Consider the following 24,885-nt stretch of genomic DNA (forward strand, 5'->3'; position numbering starts at 1 on the left):
ACATGCTCAGTCTCCATTCAGTATGAGATGGTCCCCTATAATAGCCCAAACTCTGGCATTAAATCTTCTCCACCCTCTCGCTCCCCTTTCCCTTCTCAGGCTGCTTAGGTTGGAAACTCACAACTGACAATATGGCTCTTCTCTCATCCTGCTCCCCTCTTCCTTCATTGGACTCCTGAATCTCTAGCTCCATCCTGGAGCGGGGGAGGGCAAGGTGGGGGGAGGGGATGAAGATGAAGGGGAGTGTGCTGGCTCCTTCCATCGCCCCCCTCCACCATGCTGTGTACCTGGGAGCTTGACCTTTAAGGACCCCACCAACAGGCCCCTTTGCCCCTGGCTTCCGGTTGGGTTTGAGCAGTGGGAAGCTCCAGCAAGAGACTGGAGGGAAGGGGAGAGTAAGGTCAAGGTGTGACTTCCCCCTGCTCCCTCCCTGTGGGCTGCCTCCCTGGAAGAAGTTTCCAGCTCCTGTCAGTTGCCTATGGCCCTCAGCAGCCTCTCTGGGTCCTGGTGGCCACTCCTTCTCTTTATCCATTGAAGTCCAGCGCTAGGAACTGCCAGGACCCTGAGTGCTGCATATCAGATGGTCCTCACACAGCTTGGTCAGGCTTCCTGCTCCGTGGGCCTGGCGGAGGCTGAAGCTGACTTTCCTCCCTCTGGAGGCCCTCTCATGGACTGTTAAGAGGTTCCCCATTTGCCCATCTCTCCTACACCCCAGGGCCTGGCCAGTCCTCTGAGGTTCCTTCCTCAGCCGCCAGCATGCACATCTCCAGTCTCTTCCTTAGGGCTGCTCACCTCTCCATGCAGCCCAAATGGACAGCGCCCAGGACAACCCCAGGCCGTCATCTCCTGGGCAGTCCGCGTCTGTCCTTAAGAAAGGCTCCTAGTTCCCTGCCCCGAGCCAGCTTTGGGAGAGGGCCCCCTCTCGTTCCCCTGGCCCTGCCCTCTGCCCTGGGGATTGATGCACTCGGCAGGATCAGACCTCGGTCCACAGTCAAGTGCAGGCTTCTCGGGGATGAGTCAGGTACCAGCCTGCATGTCCCCAGCTTCAGGAAATGCCCTCCGAAGCTCCCCAGTGAGACCCCCTTGAAGACGCTCTCCCTGAGCCTGGGCTACAAAGGAGGCCCTCGGAGACGCAGGTGGGACTCTCAGGAAGGTAAGAGCTCTCTCCAAAGACGTTTGTTCACCCGTCCTCGCCCCAAAGTGCCCCGGAGCTATGCTCAGCAGGATTGAAGTGAGGACCCCGCAGCACCCGAGCCCAGGGCTCTAACGGCACTTGTCCCTAAGGGCAGCATCCGCCATGAAGCCTCCTCTATTCTCACACCCTTTCATATTCCCAAAGAGGGTGAGTAGTTGTGGGATTCAAGAAGTAGGTTTGTGATTATTTCCCTTGGAAATATTGTCGCGTGAATCGTCTCATTCCCCTTGGTAATAAAATCTTTCATATTGCAAAGTCAACCAAAAATGACTTAAAAAGACTCCCATTCTAACAACTTCTTACATCATCTTCGGGCAAGCCACCTGACTTCTGGGGGGCTCTGTTGTCATCCCTGTAAAACGTGAGAGTGAGTTCAGAGAGGCCGGCTCAGTTTGCTAGTTATAATTGGTTAACACTCGTCTGCACCATAACAACACAGCCTCCGTGAAACCCACACAGTGTTTCTTTTTCTTACCATTATACTCCCTGGCCCTGACCCACAGGAGGTGCATTCAAACCATATCAGAAGAAGAATGAAAAAAATGCTCAGTTCAGAGGGCTTCTGAAGGTCAACAATGAGAGGGGTATAGGAAAACATTTGGCAAAACAAAAACCCACTACAAAATCCAAAGATCTTCTTTTGGGGGCAGTGCAATTTCCCAGTTTTACAATGATGTTTTAGACCAAGCCTTGTGATGACCTGCCTCTCCATTAGCACGCCAACCTCTTCTCCTAGCACTCTCTGCCTTGTGTAGTCGGATCCAGTCACATGGGTTTGCTGGCTGTTCCTGACACCATGTGCCACCGCAGGACCGTTGCACTTGCTGTGCACTGTTTTTAGGACACTCTTCTCCCAGGTATCCACGGCTCCCTACCTCCCGGTTGGATCTCCTTGGGGAGGACTCTGCAACACTGCCAACATTTTAGACTGCAAATTTTCTCCTCGTCTTCTGCAAAGGGGCCCACACTTCCCCGGGGTGTTGAGCGTTGGGAGAGAAGCAGTATCCAGACTTCAGGACACTGGCTCTGAACTCGTGGTAATTCCTGGGACCCAAAGCCACACTGTGGTCCACAGTCAAGGTGAGGCTGTTTTTTACTTCAGTTGGGAGAGACCGTGATGAGAAAGTTTTATTTTTGAACCTAGCCAGTTCAGTTCCTTTACCTTTCCTCTAAATTCTGCTTGAAAGTTGACTAATTATTTGTGCCTTTTCATGTGCAGCAGAAAGGCACGGGTTGATCCTTCCGGCATGTTACTTGGAAATCTCTTTCACGAAATTCATTAAGTCATCAGGTACATTTTAAATGTTTCCGTGTTACCCCGGGCAACAGTTTTGCTCAACTTTCTTCCTCTGCATAAGGAGGGTCCTTTCCTCCAGCCTTGAAGAGCGTTTTCCTGTTTCCCATAAGTCCTCACTGACAGCCTCCTGGCAGCTGGTCGAGTTTCTGGAATCGTCTTGTGGCAGCCACAGGGGGGCGCTGCTCAGATCTCCAAGAGAGAAGCTGCCACAGGAAGTCAAAGAGCCAAGAGCCTCTAGCTGCAGCGCCTTCAGGACCTGCCGCTGCTCTGAGCTGTGGTCACCAGTCTCCGCTGGCAGCTCCCAGCCCACAGCTGACTGGGGCAGGGGAGCCGAGCTTGGCTACTTCTGTCCAACATGCCCGTCTTCTGTGCACGGTCTCGTGCTGAGCTCCCTGTTGGGCTGGCTGAGACCTTCTCAGAGCTGTGCTGCCATCTGAGGCTCCTTTTGAACCAATCCTCCTATCTCGTCCTTCCCCCTCATTTTACAGGTGTCAAGCCTGTATCTACAATCTAGAGTCTAAACACCTTCCCTTCATACTGCTGTCTCTCTTCATTGTTTCCAGGCATCACCACTAATAAAGCTCTCGCACTTGTAACTCTCTCTTGGTGTCCTGGAGATCCTTCCAGGAGGACCCAGCCTGGCTCAGACCTCCTCGAGGTCCCTCCAGCTTCTGACAGCTCCCTGGTCCCAAGCAAGGACCGCATGTCTTAGGTTTTAGTTGGTAGCGCTCCACTTCCAGGTGCCAAATTCTGTTCTGGTTGCTGCTGCTGCAGAACAAATTGTCCTCAGTTCCATGGATTAAAACAACCATCATATTTTGCTCACAGTACTGTGGGTCTGGTTGCGGGAAGGCTCGGCTGGGCAGTTTTCACTGAGTGTGTCTCATGCAGTTGCAGCCAGAGGTTGGCCAGGACTGGACATCAAAGATGGCACACTCCTGGAAGTTAATGCCTGAGGGCTGCTGGGCTGCTGACAGGAATGCCGACTTGTGGTGTCTCCAGTATGGCAGTCCCAAGGAAGCTGGACTTCTTACACAGCTGCTGGATGCCCCAAGAGAATCAAGGGGAGGTGGTATGGCCTTATGTGGTCTAGCCCTGATGGTCACGTAGCCTCATTTTATCACTATTCTATTGGTTAGAAGCAAGTCACTAAGTTTAGCTCACATTCAAGATGAGAGGGCAGAGGCTCCATCTCTTGACAGAAGGAGTGTCAATAATTTTCAGACATGTTTTCAAACATCCACAGTGACCAATGTGACAGTGGCAGAAACCAACAGTGGACCCCTTCCATGGCACAATGCCCTAGGGACCATCCATCCAGCTGTTGGCATGCTGACTGCACTGGAACACTTCCGTCATGGAAGCAGCAGCACTTTGTTCTCGTTGGAACACACACTAATTCTGAATATGAGTCTGCCTTTCTTCTCTACAATGCTTCTGCCCAAACCACCATGTGTGGACTTACAGAATCAATGCCATTTTCACTGCCATAGTATGTCATTGAGCATCATCTCTGACCAGGGAATTCATTCTTAATGCAAATGAAGGATGCCAACAGAGTTTTATACACGGAATCCACTGGACCTTACCAATGTTCATCAACCCCCTGGCGCAGCCGGCCTGAGAGAACAATGAAGTAGCCTTTTGAAGACTCAACTACAGTGCCAGCTTGGTGATAATACTTTGTGTGGGTAAGGGACTGGCCTCTAGGATGAAGTATATGCTTTGAATCCCTGTCCGATACATGGTGCTCTTCTCCCATAGCCAAGATACACAGAGCTGAGATCAAGGGATCAAAATAGGAGAGGCTCCTCTTACTATTACCCTAACAATTAACCGTCCAAAGTTTTACTCCTGTTCCTGCAACTTCGGGCCCTGCTGGTTTAAAGGCACTGGTTCCAAAGGCAAGATGCTTCCATTGGAGAACACAGCAGGGCTGCCTTCTAATGGGAAGTTGAGACCAAGCTGGGCATCTGGGTTCCTTGTTCCAGTGAACCAACAGACCATGAAGGAAGTGACTGTGCTGGCTGGGGTGACTGACTATCACAGGAAAATGGAATGGCTGCTATTCAAGGGGTAGAGGTGGGGCCGGGACTGGAAAATGGAAGAGTATGATCAAAATGCAGATGATACTCGGGCATCTTAGTACTTCTGAGTTCTGTGACAACAGTCAACAAGAAACTAAATAACCCAATACAGGCAGGATAGCTAATGGCACAGAATCTGCAGGGATGAAGGTTGGGGCACCCCACCAGGCAAGGAACTATCACCAGCTTAGGTGCTTACTGAGGGCAAAGGTACCGTGGAATAGGCAGTGTAAGAAGGAAGCTGTAAATATCAGCCACGAGCTACAACCAGCTCCAAAAACAAGAGCCATTCCAGTGATGGTATTTCTTCCTTGCTTTGACAAGAATATATTCATATACAAGCGTCTATCTCTACATATGCATATGTAGATTTTATCCATATATTTAAATCCCTTATCTTTGTTTTCCTTTCCTCATTCTAATATAAGATGTGTTAATAGTGGGCAACTTCTTATGTCAATATTTAATCCACAGGATATCAAAAGGAGAGTGAGAATCCTCTAGAAGAGGAATAACCATCACCCAAAGATGGGTGAGGTGGTATACGGGAAACTGTGTGTCCTTTCTGAGGAGGCTGGGGCTGCCATAACAAAATACCACAGACTGAGTGGCTTAACAACACACATTCATTTCTCACAGTTCTGGAGGCTGGAAGACCAAGAGCAGGGTGATGCCAACCTCGCCGGTTCCCGGTGAGACTCTCTTCCTGGCTGGCCTATGGCTGCCTCCTTGCTGTGTCTTCACGCGCTAGAGAGTGAGCTGTGGTCTCTCTTCCTCTTCTCATAAGCACACTGATTCCACTATGGGGGTCCCATCCTCACGACCTCAACTAAACCTGATTATCTCCCCAAAGCCCCACCTCCATATACCATCACATTAGGGGTTAGGGTTTCCACCTGTGAATACAGGAGGGGACACAAACATTCGGTTCATAATAGTATGTTTTTTCGTTGTTCAAGGGATAACGGCATTAAGTTAATCAGAATCAATTCTGCTCTGTCTTCATGCGGAAGTTAACCATAGTCCTGACAAATGTATGTGTTTGCCAGGTTGGTAAGAGCTGGACTCTGTTGGATTCAGAAACGTCATCTTGGCTAAGGCTGGGAAGGATGCTTTCCAGAATCCCCTTCCCTGCATGGTTACTGGGCAGAGCTGGCCAAAAGAGGAACCTGCATAGGTCTGGGAGGTGGAAGGGAAGCAGGTGTTCCACTCTGATGGTCGATGCAGTCGGACACGGTGATGAACTGATGAGGAGGAGCCAGCGGGCCCAGTTTGCCCTCACTCTCCTCAACTCTGCATCCCTCCCATCTTTCTTACTGCAGGCCTGCTGACCAAGGCTGGCCCCACACCCACCCACCAGGAGCTTGGCTGTGGACCCATGAGGCAGCAGCTACACAGAGGCGACCATTTCAGCAGAGTGGGTAATTTCCACAGAGCTCTCCATAAGCTCCCCGCTCGTGGCCCCACCTCAGCATCCAGATATGCTTTGCTTCTCAGACTCTGTGCAGGCTTGCAATTGTCCACTGCACCTCTCTCTGCATTTATCCATCTCTCCCTTCTAGAACTCCATTTCCCAGCTCCTCCCATGTGTTTGTAAAGTCAAATTCCTATAATCAATTCCTTCTTCCCCATCATATTTACAGCAGCTCCGTTTTTGCACCTGAACCCTGACTGATACATTTTGGTTCTCTGTTAAAACGTTAGCTTATTAGGAAGGGCTTCCTAGAAGGCTCCGTCTGAAAAGCGCCCATCACCCCTGACCCCTTCACTCTGACCCTCCCTCACAGCTCTGTCACCACTGACACAGCACAAGTGTGTAATTTCACTGCTTTGTTACCACTGAACCCTTGATGAACAGAGTGGTTCCGAGGACTCGGTAGCTGCTTGGCGAGTATTTGCTGAATGCAGGTTTGGGGAAGCCGGATTGAAATGCTAGTATACCATGATCAGAGTGACACTGATTTTCCCGATAGCGTCTGTGGAAAGCAGGAGCAGGGGAGGAGAAGGGAGAGGAGGAGGAGAAAGTGCACAAGGACACCATACCGGGCACTTGACATGGCTCATGCCGAGACAAACCTACACGTAAGGCAAACTCCCCAAACAGAGGCTCAGCGACGTTAAAGGACTTGCTGCAGTTCTTTACAAAGCGACAGAGCTTAAAATCATATTGAGGCATTCCAATTTGATCTGAAACTACAGTTTGAATTCCCGAGCTTGACCAATTTGCTGAAGTACTAATTGAATAATCAGTCCTTTCATCTGTGATTTCATCTGTCTGCATAAGCAGGCAGTTCTGTGATTTATAATCCACATCTTTGTGTAACACTTCTAGGATTTACTGAACATTTTCACTAGCCAACACTTTATTATAGACAAATGATGGTTATAGCATTTTTAAGATACACATTTTAATTTTAAACTAGTTAAAGAGTATTGCTGTAGAAAGTAGGAGCTAAAACCCTGGAGTCGTAATATTGATAAAGAACTCTGTAGCCCCCGTATGTGAGATGCACACATTCTCCACGCTGAGCCAAACGGGCCTGGCGGGTCACGGTCCATGCAGCCTGAAGTTTCAAATCAATGGAGGCACTTCAGGGTTATCTTCAAAGTCGGGATCTTCCTCACTTGGTGTAATTTTGGGTTCAGATCGAACTCTTCTGGGCGTGTGTTTTTTCTCTTGAACTATGTTGGCCACATCAGGGAAGGAACGCTTGCTAGGGTCTACTTCCAGTTTCTCAGTGTGCCTGCTTCTACAACAACAAAAAGAGGCCGGAGGAAATGGATATATCATTTTAAATTAAGTTTCAAAGAGATTCGATGAATTCATTCACTTATTCAGCAAACATGGGTGGAACATAGAGAAAAAAATGAGATGGTCACTGTTTTCAAATAGCTTAGCATCTTGGAGAAGCAAGAGTCTGAGCCGTGGAGAAATGAAGTGTTGAAAGGTGCAACAGGGCTGTGCTGATGCACAGGCGGCCGCAGGAGAGGCCAACCGGGACACTCTGCTTACCTAAGAAATTTCTGAAAATTGAAATGATACAGCGGCAAAGCACCACAGCCAGAATCAATAATAGCATCACTCTAGACAAGCCTTAAGCCTGAATGCAGCTAACCAGGCTCCTGGATGCTGCTGCTTCAGACAGCCCGGCCGGTCGTGGCTCGGCAGGGGCATTTACCCTACAAGTTCAGGTGCACGCAGAGCTCAGCGCACCAACTCCCCTCCCACAAGGACCTGGCCCTCCTGCTCGCACCCAGTTCTCTCAGCAACAGCTAGAGTGAAACGGAAGAAGAAGGAACCTCTAGTGGCCAATGATTCCCTTTACTGTAGTCATACAGAAAATTCTAGATAATACTGGGCACTGGGCTGCTTTTCTGGCAATTTCAATTCCACAGGCCTGGAGCTGGGCCCAGGAATTTGTATTTATATAAAGTTCTCCCAGTGATTTTGACAATCAGTCAAATTATTTTGGAATCACTGCACCATTCAGTCATTCAACAGATACATATGAAGCGCCTGCTCTCTTCCAGTGGCCGTGCGAGACACCAGCAATCCTACCGTCTGTGCAAATGGACAAGTTTCCTGGTTGCATCTAACAGTGCAGCATGGTGTTCACTACAAAACTTACCACGTTTTGTAATTGTCTCACTATTGGTCTGTTCCCCCTCCCAGACTGACATCTTTGAAGCAAAGATATTGTCTTTTTCATCTCGTGTCCTTGGCACACGGCTTTACTGAAAAGAATCTTTGTTGAATAAATGAAAAAAAATTATTATACTATTGTGGGGTAACAAAATTAAATAAAAACTTTTCTTGGGCCTAAAGAAATCACAGTCAGTCTAATCCAGGAGCTGCGAACTGAGGTCGTCAGACCGAACTCATGCAGCAGACACAATTCACGAGGGAGGGAGAGTTGATTTCCTTTGGAAAGTGTGAACTCTCCACAGTTCTTGCGACCCTTCCCCCCTCATTTCTGCAATCTGCTCAGCCCTTGAAGTCATCTGAGTTCTTGATTCCTCTTAGTATTTTCACTAATACACATGGACCTGCTGAAGAAAGGTACACGTACACAAATAGTATAAAGTAGTAGGTTCTGAAGACCCAGATTGTACACCATAAACCATGGAGGAAGCTATGGTTTTCAAAGACCTACATTATAGTCATTAAATACAGCTCTATTTAAAATTACTATGTTCTTATTTAAAAGGCTGTGATATCTGTGGCTTAATTAAGTAAATATCTAATTCATCTATTATAATGATGTCATCTTGACTTTGAGGAAAAGCGGCCTATCTCAGTTCCAGGCGCATCTCTTGGGCCGTAACTTCAGGTCTCAGTAATCAACAGGGAACACAGCCAGTCCACCCACTTCAGATGCTTTGAGGGACCATTTGCATGCAGGACTTTAATTACTCACAACTCTCTGGGTAACAGACAGTGAGCAGCTAGGCCTGGGGCACTGGAGGCTCACACTAATTCCCAAAATAAAGAGGAGAAGGGCGCTCATGAAAGATCTCATAAGATAATAAGGAAATACAAGGTCAGAATTCAGGGAAAGGAGGAATCCAGAGAGGGAAGTGGACCCCTGAAACCACCTTTGCCCCGAGGGCGATTGCTGAGCCCCTAAAGTGGAGCATTGGTCTTGCTGGGCTTATGAAGTCTGGGGACAGAGGTCAAGGCCCTGAGCATGCCAGGTGGGCATTCTAACAGGACACCTTCTCCCCAGTAGGGTGAGGTCCCCAAAGGCTTCTCTCTAGTGTAAGAGTGAATGAGAAGCAACGCCACTCTGCCCTCCTCCCCAAGGGGCTGAGAGGACTGTTCAGTGGGACAGAAGAGGGCTGAGGTATCACCACAGGCTGGTGCTCCCTTGGGTTTATAGCAGCTGGTGGTTAAAGCCCTCAGTCTTGAATTTAGAGTGGAGACCACAGGGTCTGCCCCAAAGCACATGCCAGTGCTCCCTGGACAAGTGCCTGCCAGGCCTCTGAGAAGCCCACACCTGTCATCTAAGGCTGTGGAGCAGCTCACAGTGAGAGACGAAGAAGCATCAGGAAAAGGGCACTGTGCATGAGAACCAGCGGAAGCGATGGGAACAGACACGGAACACAGGGGCTTCAGACACTGAATACGAAGCATGAATTATAAACCCACTACACTCGCTGTATTTGCATAAAGTGTCTCAGAATTAACAATAAAGTGTCGAGCACGTGCCCTCTGGGAGTGGCAATACAACAGAGACGGCTGCTGTCACCCTCCAGTCAACACGCACTGGAGTCCTTCTCTATGCAGCAAGGCAGGAAAAAGAAAGAAAAGGTACGGGATTGGGAAGAAAGAAAGCTAGTGTTTTTGCCGTATAGAAAATCCAAAAGATTTACAGATATATAGAAAATATAGAGAGATACAGAAAATCTAAAACGACAACAGACAAATTAATAAAATAATGAGAGAGATTAGCAGGGTTTCTTGGTACAAAATCAAACACAAGACTGAATTACATAGCGGTGATGGGTGCGCAATACTGTGAATACAGTAAGTGCCACTGAGTTGTACACTTTTAAAGGGTTAAAATGGTGAATTTAATGTTACATGTACTCTATCATGTTAAAAAATTTGCAAATCTATATATTAGCAACAGACAAAAAATAAAATAACATATTCACGATAGTATCAAAAATATCACACACCTAAAAGTTAATAAAACCAGGGTATATTCATGGAAAAATAAAATTTTACCGAGAGATTCCAAATAAGACTGAAAAAAGAGATGCCAGTATTATCAGGATTGTTCTCCCTAAGTTGATCTATAAATCCAGTAGAATTCCAAACAAAATCCCAATACACTTGTGTGCGTGTATGTCTGTGTGAGTGTGTATGTGAGAGAAACACAAGTTGTTTCTAAAATTTATAGAAAAGCACAAAGAGCCAAGAATAGCCAACTTTTCAAGAAGAAAAAGAAGTTGAGAGGACTTTTCCTACTAATTATAAACTTACTATGAAACTATGGGAATGGAACAGAGTCTAGCAACAGACCTACACATATGTGGACACTTCATCTATAACACAGGTGGCCTTGTCTATCAGTATGGAAAGTACAAACTTTTTAATAAGAGACACTGGGACAGTAGTGTCTCTATACGGTAAAAAATCAAGTTGCCATCTCTTAACAAAACTGTCAGACCTTAAACAAAAGTCAGTTCCTGATGGATTATACCTAAATGCTAAAGGGAAAACTACAAATCCTTCTAACATAAGGGACTACACATTTATGACTGAAGGTAGAAGAGGATTTATAAAACAAGACAAAGAAAGCATCAACCATAAAAAAGTTTAATAATTTTGATTATTTTGAAATACGATTTTGATTATTTTAAAAATATGATCTTCTGTTCCTTAAAAGATACCATGAAGTAGCTTCCAGTTTCTGAGGAAAACTACATAACTCTGATGAAGGATATCAAAGAAGACTAAATAAATGGGGAGATATCCATGTTTATGGATGAAGACTCAATATTGTCAAGATGTCAGTTCTTCTCAAACTGATCTGTACATTTAATGCAAACCCAATCAAAATCCCAGCAAGTTATTTTATGGATATTGACAAACTGATTCTAAAGTTTATATGGCAAGGAAAAAGACTCAGAATAGCCAACACGATATTGACAGAGAAGAACAAAGTTGGAGGTCTGATACTACTCAACTTAAAGACTTACTATAAAGCTACAGAAATCAAGACAGCATGGTATTGGCGAAAGAATAGAAAAGCAGATCAATGGAACAGAATAGACGGTCTGGAAATAGACCTCCATAAATAAAGTCAACTGATCATGGACAAAGGAGCTAAGGCAATACAACAGAGCAGAGATAGTCTTTTCAACAAATGGTGCTGGAACTGCGGGACATCCACATGCAAAAAAATGAATCTAGGCACAGACTTTACCACCTTCACAACAATTAACTTTGTCAAAATGGATCATTGACCTAAACAGGAAATGCAAAACCACAAAACTCTTAGAAGATAACATAGGAGAAAATCTAGATGACCTTGGGTATGGTGACATTTTAGATACGGCACTGAAGTCATGATCCATGAAAGAAATAAGACAAGCTGGACTTCATTAAAATTAAAATCTTCTGCTCTATGAAAGACAATTTCGGGAGAATGACAAGACAAGACACAGATTGGGAGAAAATATTTGAAAAAGACACGTGATAAAAGGCTGTTATCCAAAATATACAAAGAACATTTAAAATTCAACAATTATTAAACAAACAATGTGATTGAAAGATAGGCCAGAGACCTTCAGAAACACCTCACTAGGGAAGATGTGAGGTTGGCAATAAGCATATGAAAAGATGCTCCACACCACATGTCATTAGGGAAATGCAAATTAAAACAACAATGAGATACCACTACACATCTATTAAAATGGCCAAGATCCAGCTCACTGACAACGCCAAACGTTGGCAGGGATATGGAGCAACAGGAACCCTCATTCACCACTGGTGGGGATGCAAAATGGTACAGCCACTTCAGAAGACAGTTTGGCAGTTTCTCACAAAACTAAACATACTCTTACCATATGATGCAACAATTGTGCTCTGGTATTTATCCAAAGGAGTTAAAAGCTTATGTCCACACAAAAACCTGCACATGATGTTTATAGCAGCTTTATTCATAATTGCCAAAAATTGGAAGCAACCAAGATGTCCTTCAGTAGGTGAATGGATAAACTGTGGTTCATCCAGACAATGGAATATTATTCAGCACTAAAAAGAAATGTACCATCAAGTCATGAAAAGACATGGAGGAACCTTAAACGCATATTACTAAGTGAAAACAGCCAATGTGAAAAGACTAAATACTGTATGATACCAACTATGTAACATTTTGGAAAAGGGAAAATTAGGGTGATGGTAGAAAGATCAATAGTTGCCAGGGGTTAGTGGGGAGAGAGGGATGAATAGGTGGAGCATTGAGGATTTTTCCGGCAATGAAACTACTCTATAAGATGCTATAATGATTGATAGATGTCATTATACATTTGTCCAAACCCACAGAATGAACAACACCAAGTTTGAACCCTAATGTAAACTATGAACTTGAGTTATAATGATGTGTCAATGTAGGTTCATCAATTATAACAAATGTACCACTCTGATGGGGGATGTTGATAACGGTGGCGGCTACGCCTCGGGGGGAAGTGGATATAAGGAAATCTCTGTGCCTTCTACTCAATTTTGCTGTGAACCTGAGACTGCTCTAAAGAAGAAAATCTGTTTGAGAACAAAAAAAAAAGACATCACGAAGAGAGTCAGAAGGTAAGCCCACGAATGGACCAGTGCTGGTTCCACCACTCACTTAGCAACTTTGTGATTCTGGGAAAATTACTCAGTCTCTTTGAACCTCAGGACATTAGGAATAACAGGATTTATCTTGTAGTTATTTTGAAGATTAAAGATAAGATAATGCATAGCATCATGCAGCACAAAGTAGGCACTCAATCCTCAATAGATCCATTTTTGAGGAAGCTGTGTGTCTTCCGTTACATATAGTGTCACAGGACCACAAGAGTTCACTGAATCGGTTACCTTCCCCTGAAATATGATCCCATCTGATCCAGTGAATGAAACCCTGCTCCATTTCTCTTCTCCTTCCATTCACTCCATCTCCACAGCCTGAGAAAAGGACCACTCTGGCTGTGAGAGGGTGGAGGGGCTTACTCCATCCCTCCCAATGTATCAACGCACCTCTGTCCTTCTTTGCCTCAGACTAACCACCGGCCTGACGTCTTCCTGTGTGCAGCCTTAACAGGCAGCTGTGTGGTTAGTGGGGTTGCCCAGCCAGAGGCTGAGAACATGTGGGCATGAAGTTTGTCAGTGATGGAGGAGCACCACAAACAACCTTCACATGGATATTTTATGTATGGCTGTGAGGTGACCATTTCTCAGCAATGAAAATGAAAGAGAAAGGCTTTGCGCAAATACTCAGGAGGCACCGCGAGGAACTGTGCTCAGACGCCTCTAATCCTCAAGCGTAGTCACAGCAACGGTGGCTGTCCTGGGGTCTGAAAACCAGCTCCAAACTGTTTGTGATGGCTCAGTTTCCCACCCTTGCGATTCCTTACAAACTAGATTCAGACTCTTTGGGCTGATGCTGCTGAGGGTTAATTATGAGCGTGAATATTCATAACAGTCATAATACCCCCGGATCTCCGTAAATTACACGTCTGAACTGGAAATCACCAAGGTGGAAAACAGGAGAGCGGATTTCCAAGGTTAAAAACAGCATCCTGCTTTTCAGTAGGAATTCAATTCCACACCTGTTGTTCAAGCAAACTCCGTGTTTGAAAATCTCAACTAAACTTCGACAGCTCTCGCTGAATGTACGAATGCCTGACGGCTTGTATTATGCAAGACACAAATATAGCTCTTGTTCAGGTATTTTTATAACGATAATTCTAGCATATATATTTGTATCACAAAGATAGTTTGCCTTGGTTCAAAATAGATTTTTGCCATCTGGATGCTAAGAGTCTGGAAACCACGACAAGTAGAAGGAAAGTGGAAAGAACTGGGAAGTTCATTCGAAGGAAGAATTGGGAAATCTTGAGAGCTTTGTCCAAAATACTTTAAGGGGTGCCACTGCTTACGGGAGGTGGGCTTGGTTCCGAGGGCCACCAGGGGACAGAGCTAGGGTCTTCAGTGAGGAATCAAGGAGAAGCTTTCTAACACTGGGGAATGCTGGGAGAGGGATGAATAGCCTCTTGAGAGAGGGAGGGTCCTGTTGAGAAAGAAGCTTAACAAAGGCTGGAAGATGACCTATGATTAGGAGGTTGACAGGAGGACACAGAAGGGGCCTCTTGGCCCTTGTAGCCCCCAGAGTCTTGGAACCTACAAAGTGACATGTGGGTCATAGAAGGGATGCAGTGTGAGCAGCAGCATGGGCACGGCTCAGCAGAGTTGTCCCAACATGCCATAGCTACACGACCTTTGGACATTTAAACATCTCTCTCCCTCATTTTCCCCATCTGCAAGCTGAGGATAAAAACTGTGAGGGTTAAATGTATTAATGTGGGTAAAGCACACAGAACGGTGCCCGATACAAGTGCTCCCGAGATGTCAGTAGTCATAGGTGTTGATGCAACCGCTCAGTATTATTATCACAAGAAATGGGGACCTGTATGGACACAGATTTGTTTTTTAGGGGATCAAGAGCCCTACAAATCAAGAGTCTAAGTTTTGTAAATAAACATTAACATTTGCGGTATGAATCATTTTTAAGTTTAAATAACTGTGCACTTTTGGAAGGTGCATTCTGGCCACCAAATGACAACGAGCTCGAGCCACCTGGAGAGTGGTACCTTTCGGTCTTTCGCTCTCTGCTGCTGTCCAAGGTACTTGCCACAGGCTTGGATGCTGGTGGGCAACCTGTGATTACTTCGTCTACCTAAAATAAAAATACAACACACACTAAGTGGTGCATCACTCTCTGATAAATCTTCAAACATATACACTATATATATTTTTAAGATGCTAAAACATTTAAATTTTCACAACATATTCTATGAAAGAGTCTAACTTTAAGCCCCTAGATGTGGTACGAGAAACTTGTATCATAAATTGTATCTGTTTGCTATAGTCTTGCAAAGTCACGAGCTCTACTTCATTTGCCAAAGGCCAAGCAGGGGCACATGGTGAATTGATTCATTTAACAAACACTTTCTGAGAGTCAACAACACGCCAGACACTTTTGGGGTGTTAGGTGTACAGATGTAACTAAGACCCATTAAGCTCCTTTGAAGACTTCCAATGACTGTGCTGCTGTGGAAAGACCTCCGAGCTGGAAACTTGAATCCCTGTCCTGCCAGCTCACCAGACCCTGCTTCCTTCCTCCATAAAGTGAGGGAATTAGATATGATCTCGAAGGTCCCTTCTTGGTCTGAAAAATTCTGTAATTCTACAACTTCTTTTAAACTTAATAAGTTCAATGCTATGCATGTTGAGGTCTCAATAAATAAAACTGATCAATTTAATTCAACAAACCTATGGCGAACATTATTCAGACACAGCCTCTTCCCTTAGAGAGCTCATAAGACATAAGCATGTGGGGGGAGAAGAGAAAGTCCAACTCCTTGCTAGACCTGGACAATGTGCTGGGCACACACCAACCTATGCTAGTTATTTTATATATTTTATTTAGCCCCCCACCTCCCAAAATTCCTATGAGACAGGGATTACTTGTTGGCAGAGAAAAGGAATTTTAAAACTCCTCTCCTCGTGTTGCCTTGGTCCACTGACCAAGGTGGGGCTCTGCCCTTTCTTTTCAAGCAAGAAAGACACCCGGAGTGGGTTTACATTCCTCTCTCCATCTGTATCAGCAACTTCTCTTTGGTGGGCAAATGACTCATTTACTGGCCACATCTCACTGGTGGGCAGGGTTACTCCTCTGAAAGGTGAGGGACATCTGCCACCCTGAGACTTGATGTGTTGCACAGTAGTGGTTGGATTCACGCAACTGATTAAGGAGAAAGACTAGGCTTGAACGTTGAAGGCCCAGTCTCGACCCCCACTCCCGTCTGCTGGCTCAGGCAAGCATGCTGGAATCACCATCTGTATGTATTTGGAAAGGGAGTCAGGAGCCCCGGATTAGCCTCAATCCTAAAGCAGATTCTCCAATCCAGTCTTTACAAGACTTTTCATCGGAGTGCTGGTCACTTAATCAAATTAACAGACGGGGCCATTTGTTCCCATTTCACTAGTGAGTTTTGGTTGTATGCTCCATGGGTCAGAACCCCAGAAAGCCCAGCCCACCGATTATCACATGCATCCTTCAATAAATGAATGGCGAATGAACATATGAAGGGATGGGTCCTAGTCTGGGGACTGCAGCATCAAACTTGGGGAGGAGGGTGTCCTTATGGATAACCACCCCTTGATGGCACTCCTTCTATGTGGTGGTACAAGGACCAGCTTTTTTAGATACCGCAGTTGTATATTTCTCTATCATATTTTATAAAACTTCAACCTGTATATGTATGTGTGACTTAGTTCACCTCCGTTCCCATAGACCTCATGGGAGGGCCCGTGTGAGATGCAGAAAGAAAACATCTGCTTAAACACCGCCCTTTTACTATATGTATTGAACACCTAACTGGGAAAAATACCTTTAAGCATCACAAATGGCTTGTGCAATGGCGAGACTTTTGCTGACACTCCAGGAAAAAAAAAACAACGAATACTGCATGTACTAAAGACATTAAATGTCAAGTTTGGAAGAGTTTGTTCAGACACATTTTAAAAGAGGTACAGCTTGCATAACAAAAACTTGTAGAAGAATACTATGGAAGAGCCAGCAATTAAAGCCACCAATGCAATGTTTGCTGAATAATTAAAGATGGTGACTCATGGAAAGGATCACCCAACGAGGAAGGTTTTTATTATCATCAAACACTGTTTCGGAGGAAGCTGATTCTAAAATGTTTTATTTGCTATGTTTTAAAATATACTTCGTGCCATAATTTTACTGTTTTCCATTAACTTCTTGCTGGCCACCAATGTTATATTTTTGGAGGTTAATGTGGCACAGTACGAATGTCTGCACTATTTTAATATGAAAGCTTAACTGATTTTCTTCCTTTTCTTTAACTGAACTAGTGCAATGAATACAAATATTTCCCCCACCTTCTTGGCCTAGCCTTAAGGAAATGGGAACACTTTTCAATTGCTATTGATTCCAGTTCTGGCTTATTAAGCCGTATTAATGTCAAATATGAAAGGAAAGAAAGACAGAGTTGAGGAGACTGGAGATGCCTCCCCATCGATGGCAGTAGAGAGGGACTGTAGACGTTAGGGGAATGAGAACCGGCACCCTCCCCCTGCAGTGTCTCAGGGGTGCAGTGGGACCTCTGAGAGACGGGGCTGCGTGGGCTGCGTGGAGCAGTGCTGTCCGGCAGAATTCTCCGTGGTGATGGAAATGCTCTGTGCTAACGTGGGATTCCTGAGCGTTTCAAATGGGGTTAGTGCAACTGAGAATGGAGGTTTTAATTTTATTTAATTTTAAGTAATTTTAACTTATATTGACCAAGCCAGAAAAATGGGAACATTACAAGAGTTAGCCCCAGATACATGTGTGGGCTGCCTGATTCTTCTCCAGGGTGAAGGATATCCATCCGCACAAGTTACCCCTAATTTAACTATGGTCCTTGACCACATGGCCTTTTCAGTTCTGGAACTCTCTGCTCCTTCCTTGACGTGCCTGGGACCTGGCACCCCTATGTGAGTGTGAGAGCCTGGAGCCTACGTTCCAATCTCTCTGATCAGTGTGGGGTCTGAGGCTCTCCCTTAACCCAACTCAGGACAACTCTAAAGGACCATGTCAGCCACAGAGCTCACTGAGGTGTCGGCTGAGGCCTTTGTTGGGGTTGCATCGCAGCTCAACTTTTCCCTTTTCCCATTCCTGGTTTCTCCCCTCCCTCCCACGGGCATCCATCCTGGAGAACTCCTTAGCAAACACTTTGCATCCGCATCTCCATCTCAGAATCTGCTTCCCGGGGAGCAACGGCATCTTTGCAACTTTCTTATTTTTTAATATTTTAATTGCATTAAATGAGGCCAATGTTAGTTAAAATTCATTAAAATGTCAGCTTTAAGGAAAAAAAGCTCTTGAGCCAAAAGTACAAGTTTTGTATTGCTTCACGTTGTAAATGCACTAACAAGAATGGGAGCATGTGCATAATTAGAGACTTAAAACACCCCATTTCTAACACTGTTATTTGTCACATAACAAGCTCAGACAAAGATTCTCTGTGCTTATGGAAATGCAAATAGAATCACAAATTTGGAACTTTTCTTCACAGGGAATTTGCTGTGCACCAGAATCTAAATGTGCTTCTTATTTTTTAAAGATATTTTCAACTTAATTAGTTTCAAAGGTTCTTTTAACTTTAAAAGTTGAAAGGAATTAAGAAATCAGCAGTAAGAAAAATATTAACACCGTCATCCATCTTAACACCAATATTTATATTAAGGGCAGGTAAAGCTTTTCTGATAAGAGACCTGATCTTCCCAAGCAGAGGACTACAGGTTCAGAGTTTCCAGGCACTGAAACACTGACGTGTGGTTTCCCACTACACCCGCTGTCCCAGGACCATTCTTCCTCTAGGAAGCGATGCTCATTAACACCAAACATCTTATTCATTTGTACTCACTGCGTCTAGGGGTGACTGATGGAAAAGTTGTAAGGGCCAAAATACGTTTAAAAAATTAGACAATGTGGGACTCATGCCTTCCCGAATCCATAGAGAGAAACGTAATCAACTACTTCTAAATTCAATTGTGGTATAGGCATGACAGTACAAATTAACGTGCTAATGACGTTAGAAGTTGTTATTTTAACTCTCATAGAGTCTTAAGGTTGAAAATCAGGAGTGAACATGTAGGCTGTAATCAAGTCTACTTTTCTATAGAATGCAAGAGTCCCTTCTAAGGCTTTTCTGACGGATGATTTTCCAGGCTTTGCTTCAACAGTACCCTGGGAGGAAGTCTCATTACTTCCAGAGGGAGCACCCTGCACCGAGACAATCCATATTTACTTGAACAAAATGTATGCAGTTGCTTTTCCAACTATAAAAGTTACTGAGAAACCGAGACTATGTGAGCTGTGTCGAAATACAGTGAACAGATGCGTGGGAGGCAGGCCTAGGTCTTAATCCTTATATTTTGGTTGAATCATAGAGATTATCAATATCTGACTATTTTTTGACCTACAAAACAGTGATTGCACGTGGTTCAATTTAATAGTTATTTATAGGAATTTAAATAAGAAGGAGAGATCACTCCATTTCAGATGAAGACTTGTTAGTGAATGGAGAAAGAAAATGGAATAATATTTGTTGAGAAAGAAAATACAAAACAATCAACTATTTAACTTTTTCCTGTGAGTTTTCCCTGACTTCTTAAATAATAGTATTCCTGAAAATCAGAAGTAAATTTCTTTTTCTCTCGGATTTCCTGTTTGTATCACAGTTTCAATGATTACCTCCATTAAATCTTTTCAAAGAAATATTTACTGAGCACCTATTACGTGCCAACCATAGGACTAAGTGGTAGATATGGAATGAAAGATTAATAAATTATCCTTGATCATCTCATGAGGGATAAAGGCACACAGACAATGAAAATATGTTGAAGAAAGTGCAATTGATAGATATATGCATAGCCTCCTATGGAAGCCCAAGGGAGGGACTCATACTGAGTGGCCGGGGAGCAGGGATCAAAGAAAGCTTACTGGGGGATACGAGGGTTGACATGAATTTCAAAGACTAAGTAGGAACTTGCTAGAAGATGAAGGTCATGCCAGGGATGAAGAACATTCCAGGGAGAGAGAAAAGCATGAACAAAGACAGGAAGGTAAATGACTGCATAAACAGGCACAGAATATTAGGCAGATAACAGCTGGAGATAAGGCTGAAGAACTAGGCAGAGGTCAGATCTCAGGAGACGAGACTTTAAGGTGTTTGGCCTTTGCACAAGAGGAGATGGGGACCTTTATAGTATTTTTTTCTCAGTGATGTAGCTTTTTAACTCAGTTGAAAGAGCATGTTGAGGTCTCAACAAATAAAATTGGTTAGTTTAATTCAATAAACATATGGTGAAGATTATTCAGACCCAGCACCTTCCCTTAAGAAGCTTGTAGGACATAAGTGTGCTGAGGAAGAAGAGAACATGCTACTTATCAGACCCCAACAAGGTGCTGCTGGGCACATGCCTCCCTATGCTAGGTATTTTACACATTTTACTTAACCCACTCCCCCACCCAGATATTCCTATCAGGCAGAGAGTACTTGTAAGCAGAGAGAAGGAATTTTAAAAGATAAAAGAATATGGAGTCTCCATAATATATCATCTACAATGTCCAGAGTACAATAAAAAATTACTAGACGTGAAGAAATGGGAAAATGTTTCTGGCTTCCCAGCCAAGAAAAATAGGAAACAGATCACATGATGATCCAGTTGTTGGCATCAGAAGATGAATAAACGTGTCAAGAATCTCAGCAGAAAAATAGAATTTTTTTGGTGAGGAAGATTGGCCCCGAGCTAACGTCTGTTGCCAATCTTCCTCCATTTTGTATGCGGGATGCCACCACAGCATGGTTTGATGAACAGGGTGCATCCCGTGCCTGGGATCCAAACTGGTGAACCCTGGGCCACCGAAGTGGAGCATGCGAACTTAACCACTACTCCATTGGGCCAGCCCTAGAAATTTTTTTGTTAATGAAAATTCCAGAACTGAAAAATGCAACATCTGACATTTAAAAAAAATTCCCTGGATAGAAATAAGAGCACACTGGAGATGGTGAAAAAAAAAAAAAAAGGGTCAGTGAAATGGAAGATAGGTCAGCAGAAATTATTCAATCTGTATAACAGAAGGAAAAATGTTTTTAAAAATGCCCAAAGCCTCAGTGACAGGTGGGCGATATCAAGCAGAGCCTGTCTGGTCAGAGTCTTAAAAGGAGAAAAGAGGGGATTGAGCAGGACAAACAGTTAAAGAAACAGTGGCTGAAAACTCCCCAAATTTGCTGAAATGCATATGTATATTGATTTAAGGACCTAATAGAACCCCAAGCTGTATAAAAATATATATATGTTTTTATATAAATACATATATTTTAAAAAATTATATATTACATATATATATAATTATATATTAAAATATATAGAGACATATACATATATATGAGAGAAGGGAATAAATGAAGCAAGCCCTATGATTGTCTGGGCTTTCTCTGGAGGCACTTTCCAACAATAAATAAGTAAATACATAAATAAGGAATAAAGTTTGAAAAGTAAGAAGTAAAACTCTATTCACAGATGATATCATTTTTTTAAGATAAGAAACCCTAGGCAATTTATGAAAAACTTACTAGAAGTAACTATGAGAATATAATAAGGTCAATACACAAAAATCACTTTTATTTCTATAGACTAGTAGCAAATAACTGAAAAAGTAAAATATTTAAAAAATAGTTTTATCTATAATGGTAGCAAAAAACATAAAATATTTAGGAATAATTTTAACAAAAGCTGTGCATGAGTTCTACCCTTAAAACTACAAAGTGTTGTTGAAAGAGAACCTTCAAAACAGCTAATAGAGAGAAATCTCATGACCATAAATTGGCAAACTCAGTAAAGTTAAGATGTTCTTCTCAGGTTGACCTGAAGACTCGATGGAATCTTAGTCATCATCCCAACAAGGTTTTTGTATGGAAATTGACAAGCTGATTCTTATTTTATATAAAGATACAAAGGACGTGGAACAGCCACAACGGTCACGTAAAAGAACGAAGGTGGAGGAATTACAGCCTTCAAGCTTTATTGTAAAGCTACGGTAATTAACATAATGTGGTATTGGCATAAGGATAAACAGATCAATGGAACCAGATACAAAGGCTAGAAATAGATGCTTACTTATAAAGGCAACTGATTTTTTACAAATGTGACAAAGCAATTCAATGGGGAGAGTAAAATCTTTTGGTGCTAGGAGTGCATATCTATATGGGAGAAAAATGAACCTTGACAACTGCTTTATATCTTGTACAAAAATTAATAGAAATTGGGTCCCAGACCTAAACATACAAGCTAAATGATAAAGCTTCTAGAAGAAAACCAAGGGGAGTATCTAGGAAGCTGCAGAGTTTGTGAACAGGAAATAGGAAGCAACAACCCAAATAGAAAGAAAATAATTCCTGTTAGAATTAATCAAAGATAAAGACTGCATCTTATTATCCAATAAAAAAATAATAAGCAAGTGCCTGGCTGGGAGAAATATTCAAAAACTATAAGTCATGATTAGATATGAATAAGCAGCTTTGGGGTTTCATTCTCAAACTAACACTTACCTGGTACCTACTAGGAGATGGGTACTGTTCTAGACATTGAATGAATCAAGGTCTCTGCTATCATGAGTCCTACACTTAGACAGGGGAAGACAAACCATACAAAACCGAACAAGTAAGGTCATTTCTTAATGGAGATAAATACTGTAATAACAATAAGCCAGGTTAAACGGCTGAGAAAGATGACTGGGGGAAAGCGACTGGCCGCGTCAGTTCTGACGACCAGGAAAAGTGCCTGCGAAAACAGTAACATTTGAGCTGAGACCTGCATGATACGACGACGACAGCGAGAAAAGAAAAGGAGCAGACCTCTCAGCAGAAAAACAAGCAAGTATAAACGTCCTGGGGTGGGGAATGAGGCTACCGTGTTCCAGGAAGAGAGAAAAAGGCTGAGTTCGGAATATAACGAGAGGAGGAAAGTGGAAGACGATGCCAGGAACGTGGGCAGAAGCCAGCTTCTACCGAGCCTTCGCGGCCACAGCAAGGAACCCGAATATTATTCCAAGTGCTATGGAAAGCCATTGGTGGGTTTTGAGCAGAAGAATAAAATGATCTGATTTATTTGTTTAAACGGTCACTCTGGCTTCTGTACGGAGACAGAATCAAAGGGTGGAAAGAAGAGAAGCAGGGAAAACCAGGAGAGGGCCGGATACGGTGGATGGGCTGGGAGATGACACTGGCTTGCACAGGGGTGAGGCGGGGAGGTGGCGATAGGTAACTGAATTCTGGATACACGTGGGTGGGAGTGCCAACAAGACACAGGTTGTGAGGATAAGAGCTAAGTCAAGGATGCCCCACCTTTGACCTGGACAAGTGGGTAGATCATGGTGCCATTTTCTGGGACAAGGAAGACTGTGGGAGGAGCAGGTCTGCTGAAGGAAACCACGGGCTCATTTGCCCATTTTAACTAAGTCATGCCGAGCGTGCATTCAACTGGCTTGTCAGTTGGCAGGTGCATATAAAGTGTCTGATTCTAAAACCTATATAGTTCATTTTTATGTTTTTTATTTTCCAAACAATAAATAATTAAAGTTTTCATTTCCTTTGTGTTTTAATAGCACTTTTAGGACAGTATTTTGAATTTCCCAATTTTATTTGTTGGTTTACTCTACATTTTATACTCATTTTATTTCAATTGACTTGTAATTAAATGTAATTTTTACAATTGTTCTTAGAAATGTAAATAAGGTTTTCATGAGATTTTATTATGAACTTTTAAAACTATCTTAACTATATTATTTAAACAATAAATAGCCTTTTTGTTGATCATATCTATCAAAGATGGGAATTGGTCGTAAATCTTCTAGTAGAGTTGATCCTGCTGATTTTCCCCTGTGTTTCTAAGACCTTATGCTTTACACACAAACAACATTCAGTCTAATGAACAAAAGGCAGCTGGATTTTTATATTATTTTGTTACTATAGAATAATCCTTGTTCCATTGAACGCTTCTCTGCTTTAAATTCTACCATGTCTGATATCAATTTTGCCATAACTACTCTAATTTTGTTTGTATTCCCTTAATATAGCTTTATCCATTCTTGTCTTTATATATTTCCGTGGTCTTTTAATTCAGGTGTGTTCCTGTAAGGGGAGAGCATAATTGATGTTACATCTGATACTTTCTTACACATTTTCTGCGTAAGTTTCCTTCTTCATGTTTTTCTGTTTCATGTAACTGTACTGATTTTTGTTAGCATTTATTTTCTATACTGCTTTGTAATTTACACATATGTATTTAATTCTACCTATTTTCCCGAAAAATATTTATACTAAATATCAATGTGAATAAAGTGTAATGTATATATTTGGGGGTTATGAAACATGAAGCGTTTATGTTTGTTCTCCCTACTTACAATTTTCCTATTTTCCTGTTTTAATCTGAGTTTTATAAGTCACATAATTTTCTTTTTATATCATCTTCACTACTTCTTCCAAGGAAAATATTAACTTTTGGAATCTTTTTGAAACCTTACTTAAAACAATTGCGGCTATTTCTCTAAGACAATTGAAATGCTTCAGAAAGATGACAGAGTCTCAGCAGCGGAGGGCTAATGGGTGAGGGATGCAACAAGCAAGGACCGTGGAACGGGAATCCCTCCCGAGGTCTTCAGTCCAAGGTGACACATCAGGAAGGTATCACAGCATCAATCCTAACTCTGCAGCAAGATATCCCTGAGCTACCTAACTCAGTGCAAGTCTTCCTTTTTCTGTGCATTTCCAAGAGCCTACCGTAAGTGTCTAGCACACAGTAGGTGCTCATTAAAATGTATGGACTATCTGAATGAATGAATGAATGCATGGTATCACACTGGAGATGCCTATTCCTGCCTATTGTGTCCACAGATGGGGAAGAGGCAGGAGTACCACATGCTGAAGCTCCATGCGTGCTGGGCCCTGTTGGTGCTGGGTCT

At 43.2% G+C, this 24,885-nt stretch overlaps 1 protein-coding gene across 2 annotated transcripts in view; it reads right to left on the reverse strand.

Annotated features, from left to right (window-relative positions):
- Nucleotides 1-6,840: 6,840 nt before the first annotated feature.
- The window catches only part of DNAAF11 (dynein axonemal assembly factor 11), an 82,443-nt gene continuing 64,398 nt past the window's right edge, over nucleotides 6,841-24,885 (reverse strand). For both annotated transcript variants that reach the window (XM_070481613.1, XM_070481612.1), the window contains 2 exons: nucleotides 14,939-15,020; nucleotides 6,841-7,329 (listed from right to left, as the gene is read on the reverse strand). In XM_070481613.1, the coding sequence (XP_070337714.1) occupies nucleotides 7,152-7,329; nucleotides 14,939-15,020 (260 nt within the window). In that variant the 3' untranslated portion in view covers nucleotides 6,841-7,151. The remainder of the gene's footprint in view (nucleotides 7,330-14,938; nucleotides 15,021-24,885) is intronic.

This window comes from Equus asinus, chromosome 12 (genome assembly GCF_041296235.1).
Source record: "Equus asinus isolate D_3611 breed Donkey chromosome 12, EquAss-T2T_v2, whole genome shotgun sequence".
Lineage (NCBI taxonomy): Eukaryota > Metazoa > Chordata > Mammalia > Perissodactyla > Equidae > Equus > Equus asinus.